The following is an 8589-nucleotide window of genomic DNA, read 5'->3' as shown; positions in this document are numbered from 1 at the left end:
AAATCTATTGATCAGTTTTGTTGTGATGGGTTTTGTTGAAACAAAGTACTATTAAGTTGATTGTAAGATTGTACTCAAAAACTTATGGCAGCAAAAAAAGGTTTACGGTAAAACTGTAAAATTTTACAGTAATAATTACCGTCACCGTTACTTTAAAGGGATAGTTCACCCAAAAACGCAAATTTCCTGGTGATCTTCTTCTTGCTTTATTTGGTGGCGGACGGCATACCCGCGCGGGTCTGGTGCGATAAGCGCCACCTGCAGAAAGGGAGTGTTGAGCGTCTGTCGCAGAAATTACGCTCAAAACTCCCTTTCTGCAGGGGGCGCTAAACGCACCAGACACTGCTATGCCATCCACCACCAAATACTACAAAAAGATTGTGTGAAGAGGCTGGACAGTATGGCTAATATTAATAAAAATGATGTTCAGTTTCATGGAAATATCGAACGATTCGCTTCACAAGACGTCAACATGTCGCCAAGAGCCGCTTTTTGGGAATTTAGCATTTTAGGAACTCTTAGACAGGTGGACCCCATAGACTCCCATTATATGAAGAAATTTACCAAACAATCTTCTCTAATGTTCAACTCTAGACAGAATGTCACTTAAATTTCAGATGGTCTGGTTTGAGAAATTTGAACGCAAATTTGAGTTTTTGTGTGAACTATCGCTTTAATAATGTTATATATTCTAGATGCGGAATCTTAAAATAAATATTATTTTAGGTTTATATTAAGCTAGTAATCAGAATCCTAAACTGTTCTTGACAAAGTGAAATAGATTTTTTCTCTTTATGCTTTCAGTTTCTTTAGTAGAACACCTGTACACAGACCCATGTCACGTCAGTCTCTGTTTTGAATGACGCCGGCTTATATTTGGCAGGCAAATGAATGGGATGTAAAATATGACACTGGATCTACAATGCAGAGTTATTGCGTGGACAGCATGTGACAGGAGGACAGATATCTCGAGGATAAATCTAGGCAGAGCAATATCCAGGACATATACTTTATAGACACATTTTATATCAGTGTCAAGCTATATCATGTGTGTTTACGAATTCATTCCGGTGCCCAGTCGTCATCCTGATCAAATTCATGCAAAACAAACATAAATTTACAGATTTAAAGATTCTGTTCATTTCTTTTCTTCCATACATGTAAATCTATCTTATCAACGAGATGGGATGTTTTCCCTGTATGTTGAACCATTGCTCATTTTACCAAGGAAGTAAAAAAGTGATTTAAATAAAACATGCCGTAGACGTCAGGAAACGAAGTTGCAGCAAACTACAGCTTTTTAACACTAGTGCAGTAACAGGTGTTTCACCCGTGACGTCACGGCAGGCGTGTCCCCCGCGCGTCAGGTGCGTCTCAGCTGAGCGCGCGGTAGATCCTCCGCTATCCGCGAGGCAGCCGCAGCATCCCTGTCCTCCGGCGATGATTCAGCTCCGGTTCATCGGCGGCTGTGTGCCGTTATTCATCATGGCGATAGTGTTCGACATCACCGGCCTGGTCCTGCTGCTGGTCGGGATCTGCGGTGACGTGCAGCGGCGCGGTGTGTTTTACGGGGATTTTCTCATCCACACCGGCGCGCTGCTGCTGTTCGCCAGTCTGTGCTTCTGGTTGATGTGGTATGTGGGCAACATCAAGGTGAAAGAGGAAGATTTGGAACGGAGATCCGGCACCGCGCACAGCGTCAAAGATCTGGCGAGAAAGCTGACGGAGAGACTCTCCAAAGCGCACAATAGGGACACAGGTGAGACGCGCACTTGCACAGCACGCACCTGAAGAACAACACAGGTGACACACACATCTGCATCAACACGCTCCTCCAAACAGGTCTGTCGGTGATGTTTATTATTCTGTAATTGTGTCATCTTCTCCAACTCATCCGTACATATGTTTGTGAAGTAAATTGTAAGCCATACTTTGGCTCACTTTATATAGAGTTGACAAACAAAGCGTACATGTGTCTTAACAAAACTAGAAAAAAACGAATCTCTTTTAAATATAAATATCAATAAACATAAATACATTATTGAAAGTTTGTTTTCTACATTTTTGCGGTCATACCATAAACAACCTATATATGTTCGATGTATTTAACTATGTGTGAATGTTTTAAAAACATTCATTGCTATTCCATTCATTGCTATTATAGGAAATTCCCTGTTTTTGTTTACCCTTTTGTCTACAAAATTGCAATTTTTGTAGCCACATCAAGGTTTAAAATCCAATGTGTGTGGTAGAATCTTAATACAATCTAAAAACAAAAGTAAATGTAAAGATTTAAAATGTGTACATTGTACACAGGATGCTGCAGGTTTAAAAGAAGCCTTTTATGTTTATATTATATTTAGCAAGTGCGTATCCTCTCAACTTGAGGTAATAGGTCAAACATCTGGCTTAATGTCCACATTTTTGCAGAATGTATTTAATACTTAATATTTAATATAATATTTAAAGTGTACGTGCCAATTAAATTAAATGTTTTGGGTCTCAAATATGAAGGTTTTATTCAGTCTGTTTTGTTCTCTATAAAACATCTATATACAGTAACCCAGAAACCAACATACTGATTTAAAGAACTTATAATGAATCCGTACTGACGGATTTTTCTTGCACAGGTGAGAAAGCGCCAGGTAAATCCTCCACTATCCGAAATGTGACGTTTGGTAAATCCACCTATGTCCCGGGACTGAAGGATCCAGAAACGGATACGATCAGTTGCGATGAACCGTCTCAAGAGAACGGCGGCGACGATCAGTTCACATGTTATCAGAATAAAGGTTATGAGGATGAGGAGGCCAGCATGACCAAAGGTGAGGATTCATCCCAAGAGGAGAAACAGGACCAGACCCCGGAGGAGTCGAAATCAGACGTGAGCCACACCGATGAAACATCTGAAGAGACAAAGCCTGATTCTGAGTTCACATGTTATCAAAATGAAGGCTATGAAGACACAGAATCAGACGCGACCAAAGGCCCTGATCAGACAGAGAGCTGCGACACTTTACTTTGAGATCAGGTGAGCTGAATTCAATCCACGTTAACATTGAGTTTAATCAAAATAACAAACCCAAGTGTGTGAGCTGAGCTCTGCTGAGTTTTGCAGTTCCGTTTGCTTGTATTAACACAAGAATGTCAAGATTACTGTCAAATTTCATATTGTATGACTTTCTGTGTTTAAAAGTGTATTTCAGTGTGCAGCATTTTATTTGAATCCGTTTATTGTTTTCGTATCAGTTTCAGGTTTTTAAATGATTGATTCAGACTATATTTAAAAAACATTATGAATACGAGACAAAAAATAGGCTGTGCCCGACAGGCAGAACAAACATGTCAATCATTCGGAAAGTAAAACCTTATGTAAATCATCACGGCAGTGTGCTTTAGAAACGAAGGTTTAAAAAAGCTTTTTCTTTTTTCCAGGTCGTTCTAGGTCGAACACTTTCAGAAGCTGAAAATTCTTCCAGGTCAAACAATCATAAAGTTCTACATACAATCCCATCTTGCGTCTGTAATATAGACTGTCATGCATCATTATGTTTTTAAAGGCTCATGTCGATGAGGTTATTAATAATCAGTCAGATTTGGTCAATATATCGCTCTTTCACTTTATGCGTGTGTGGTTTAGTCCACACAAGATTTTGTTTACATTTGTTAGTATTTAAAGTGTCTTAAACTAATACTCAGGTATAGCCCTTGCTTTTCACTGTTAAAATCATTTTAAAGCTTTATATTTGTGTCCTGTTTTTAGCTGAAATAACTAGAGGTGTAAATCGGGCCATTCGTCACGATACGATACGATACGATACTATGCGATATCCGTTTTCTCTGCCAGCGGTACGGTATTTGCCGATACATCGGAAATTTCAGCGCCGCGATTACAATTTGATTCGATTCATTTAGCGATATTTTAATATTACTTGCCTAGTTTACACAAGCAGTTACATTTTTACCAACTCACAAATGCAACCAAAATATATCAAATTCAATTTTAAATAATAAAGAAATGTATTTAAAAACGTTTAATTTTACTCAAATTGCACACTCTTTGTCCCTAATGGGACATTTAAAACAACAAACTAACAAAAACTCACAGATGGACATTACGTGAGGAATGAGGATGTGGAGAGTGTCAAAATAAAAGTACCTCATATCGATATTTTACATATTAACATTTAAATTAAATGTTTAAGTTAAATTTCAAACAATACAAAGCATCGATTCATATTCATGTATTGTTACACCCCTAAACGTAACCATAACCCTAAACAGATTACAGATATTTCAAAAATGTACCTCATAAGTAAATGTGTCATGTTTTAAGGGTTTTTGCTGGCAAACAGGACAGAAATGCTGAGATTGAATAAGATGGTTGTCTCATTTGTAAATCCGTGCGTCAGTGTAGGAATCCATTTCCCAGTCAAAGTGACACATGCAAAGCCATTTCATTTCCAACCTGCCATCATGGACAGCCGGTGAGGAGTTGCCCAACCTGTCCAACAGCAAACAGAGGAGCTGGATATGGGTGTGACCTTTGTCGGCCAACTTGAAACAAAGATGGAAATATAATACTGTACTTTACCAAACAATACCTTAGCCGAAGACAGTCTGCTCAAATATGAGTATCTTTTGTTTTTTTACTTATCAACCCATTAAGTACCACCAGTTATATTGGTGCCCAAATCTTTTATTTTGTCAAGTTTTGTGACTGTTTAATTCCAGCTCGCCCCACTGAAAGACATGGCTTAAAGGTTTAATTTTGGGGTTTTATTATCCAACAGAGCCATTCTTAACTTATTTTCACTGTAGTTTGACAGTTGTGACCACACTAGAAAATATTACAATACAATTTATTTTAACTTCCCGTTTCACATTTTTGCCATGTGATGAGTAACTTAAGTGCAATAAGTAGAGAGTCATGATTTTTACAGTACGAAGAATTGTTTACAGCGCAATAAAATAAGTTTTAAGTTTTTTGTTTTGGAAAAGGCGTGTGGTTTGTTTCATCGTACTGTGCAGAAAATCGAATGCATGTGCACACTTATCTGGGAAAAATGGAATCAAATGGGTGAGATATTTATATTTTTATCACTATATGGTGTCAAATGAGGGAAGGTATTTATTGTAAATCTATTTTTCTATAGATTATATTTTGGGTGGTGAGTGAGGTGCATGCGAGTGAAGAACTGAATGTAATATTGACATGTCAAACACGTCGTGACAGTGAACGTTTATCATTCGCTGTGTGTACTTGCAATATTGTAAGTTGCGTTGTTGTGGACGATGTCAATGAAGCGCATGTAGAAGTACAGCCGTACATTTACTGTTGTGTTGTGTAGAGGTGATTCACACTGAATTAAACCACATTACACCCAACTGTCTGTTTTTGTTTTCAGTTAAATAAAGTTATGATGCCAGTCGTACTATTAATGTAGCGTTTACGTTCAACGTGCTTGGTGTTGAAGCATTGGGTATTTTGACTTGATGGGGTACACATCTTGCACTTTTCGCACAAATCTGAGAAAGTTACACTGAAATAAATGTGTAAATAAATGTAAAATATGGTCCTGATCGGTGTCGGGTGTAAATTACTAAGTAGTTAGTTACTGTAAATGTATTACTTTTCCCTTGAAAAAGTAAAGAAAGGGATTCCTTCTGTAACTATAACTTATAGTCATAAGTAACTGTTGTTAGATTACAGAAGAAATGAGAGTACAGTTACTTCTGATGTAATACTAAATACCTTGTGTAATATATGTGCGTGCAATAGTGGAATTGACATCGAAATTCAAAGTCTAACTTTAAAATGCATGCTTTAATGTTGATTCTCACATTTGTAATACTTTGGTCAGTTAATAATACTAGTTTATGTCGTTTAATATTATTTATTTGAAGGAATTAAAAGAGCCTTTTCGTGTCTTTCCTCAAATCACTTTACTAAACAAGGTTGATGTAGGATATAGAAAGTAATAAGTAATTAAATGCTTTTTGGAGAGAGTCATTTTAGCATTCACATAACAACACTTTACACCTCACGTTTAATTCAGATTATATTTAAGCATGAAGTCATCATGCTTAAATATATGCATCCCGAGGACACACCTCATGTAAATTCTGTTTCACCCACACAATCTTTTCTTTGTGGATACTCGCCTGTCATGGTAATGAAAGGGGTCGGTGGACAAAGAGGCTGAAGGTATATTGACCTGCAGTAGGCGTTTGCAAGCAAACTTGTTTTGGTGGTTGCATACCTGCCCTGCCGCTGTCTTTTATATCTTCTGCGTAAGAATGCAGGTGAGCTGCTTCTCATAAGACTGGAGGAAGAACTTTCCTGTCATTCGTGCTTCAGTTTAGTCACCCGGCGCCACGTCCGTAGCCTCTCATCACCCGAGGTCGCGGAGATGGCCTGCGCGGACAAATGCACAGAGAAAGTCGGACGCTGTTTCCTCTTTCTCATTCTGGCTATTCTGTGCGGCGTGGCCGGATTGGTCATCTTTCTCGTGGGGGTTTGCGCACCGATCGAATACTGGGATCTGTTGGTCCTCTCTGGACCCCTCATCATCTTTCTTAGCTTGGTGTTTTGGATCTTTTGGTACTTGGGGAACATTACAGTGCCCTACCAAGAGCTTCTGCCCAAGTGAGATCTGAGGGATGTGTTGGGACTCAGTCATGGAGCTAATGGAAAGTGAGGACTATACGGGCTATACTGAGCCTGTCTTGACAAATGGCATGTTTACACCTGAAGTTTCTTTATCCAGGATGAAGCTCCGAGTGTGGATTTGGACTGTTCGGTTTCTCTCAATAAACACAACATGGAATTGGAGAGACTAACAAAAATCTGACTGCAAAACATCATGCCTTGATGTGGACATGTTCATTTCTTGCTCTATTTTTGCCTGTCTAGCCATTTTTAGATTAAATTAGATTTAACTTTATTGTCATTACACATATACAAGTACAGTGTAACGAAATGTAGGTTAGCAAGTGCAGGATATACAGTTAGAATAAATACACAATACAATATTGAGAAAATATTATACAGTTATGAAATGTTTAATGTTTCTAGATCGTGTTTAGAAAATGTGTAGCACGTGACACTTTGGACGGTATACTCATGCACCTTGAGCGACACTGCGAAACCTGTGCAAATGAAAACCTAAAAGAAATCTGTCGCATTTTACCGAGAGCTGATTATTTTGCTTTACATATCTTGCCTTTACCAAACATTTGTGTTGTGTGAAAAGCACGTGAAAGCTTTTATATAAAGTTACTGTTGAGATTCTGACAGCCGGAAGAGTTTCCATCTGTTCTTTCTACAAACCAGACGAACTGGAATTTCCGCCTGAGATGCTTGAATGACGTGAGAGATTCTACCCTGTGTGTGTGATTCTGGATGTTTTTCTTCACGTGATGTCAGCAGTGTTTAATGTGTTTGAACATGTTGTTCTGAATGAAACTGAACTAAATACTGAAAAACTTCCTGTTGAGCTGAAGGACAGGAAATGACACGGAAGGACATGGAGGATGGAAAAAATATATATATTTGCTGCTTGTCCAATTTGATTCATTTAAATAACATCATTGTTGTACAATTTTGTCACAACATGATATTTTCATGTTCACTTATGTAACTTTATCCCTTCAGGCTGGCACTAAATAAATGATTTATGTTGTGTAAACATGTAATTGTTACAACTAGGCAGAGTATTTATATTTCCCAGCATGCTTTGCGTAAGACTGCATTTTGAGAGTTATTTTCTTAATCAAGTTTTGTTTTACGTGTTTTTCAGTAAAGAGAAACACTTGTTAGGCTTTAATGTTCATTTTTCTTTGAGATTTAGAGGAGTTTGTTATATTTTTAAGCTTTGTGGTTACCATTGTTTAGAAAAAAACGTTGCCTTTGCTTAGGAAGGTGGCGATTACACTTTTAAACACGAGTTTCCCTTAAGTGAATCATATGTTTTGTCAGAATAATGGAATGCACTTGTATTATTAATGTTATATGAAAACTAAACAAAAATAAAAGTCATCTCGAACATGATGAAATTATGTTGAGTCAACATAACTTCATTAGGTGCGGCAGATTTCCATAATTTATTCATGTTAAGCCAACAAATTTGTATTTCACTGCATGTGGAAAGAGGCATTTGTGCTTTCATTTGATGTAGATACAGACCGTTTCACATTACCTTTTAAATCAAAGAGAACACAAAAGAAGATATTTTGAAGAATGCTTATAACCAAACAGTACTGGACCCCATTGACTTTGTATGAACAGAAGACCACAGAGACATTCCTCAAAATATCTCCTTTTGTGTCCACTGAAGAACGTCACACATTCATGTTTTGACTGTTTTTAGCTTTTACCACAAATCCAGTGCATTATTTGACATACATTTTCGTGAAAGCTGCTAAAATCCACAGAACTGACATACTTCCACGATCTCCCAGTGGGGTCGTTTCAGTTTTGCAAAATGCTTTCAGTAAGAGCTTTCCAATGTAATTATCTGCGAGGCTTTCTGGAGTGCTGAATATCGATCTTTCTGCTCCCCATTTTAATAACCCATAAGATGCATT

At 37.7% G+C, this 8589-nt stretch overlaps 1 protein-coding gene across 1 annotated transcript; it reads left to right on the top strand.

Moving 5' to 3' along the window:
• Positions 1-1397: 1397 nt before the first annotated feature.
• On the top strand, positions 1398-5582 carry tmem238l (transmembrane protein 238 like). Its single transcript, XM_079455645.1, has 3 exons — positions 1398-1759; positions 2631-3031; positions 3436-5582. The coding sequence occupies exons 1-2, from the start codon at positions 1441-1443 to the stop codon at positions 3023-3025; spliced, it is 714 nt and encodes a 237-aa protein (XP_079311771.1). The 5' UTR covers positions 1398-1440; the 3' UTR covers positions 3026-3031; positions 3436-5582.
• Positions 5583-8589: the final 3007 nt, after the last annotated feature.

This window comes from Barbatula barbatula (assembly GCF_947034865.1).
Source record: "Barbatula barbatula genome assembly, chromosome: 5".
Taxonomy (NCBI): Eukaryota; Metazoa; Chordata; class Actinopteri; order Cypriniformes; family Nemacheilidae; genus Barbatula; species Barbatula barbatula.
This window is presented reverse-complemented; position numbering and strand designations above follow the sequence as displayed.

Coding starts and splice junctions, on each gene's coding strand:
- tmem238l (XM_079455645.1), top strand. CDS start 1,441: ATGATTCAGCTCCGGTTCATCGGCGGCTGTGTGCCGTTATTCATCATG. Junction 1,760..2,630: donor AGCGCACAATAGGGACACAG/GTGAGACGCGCA, acceptor TTTCTTGCACAG/GTGAGAAAGCGCCAGGTAAA.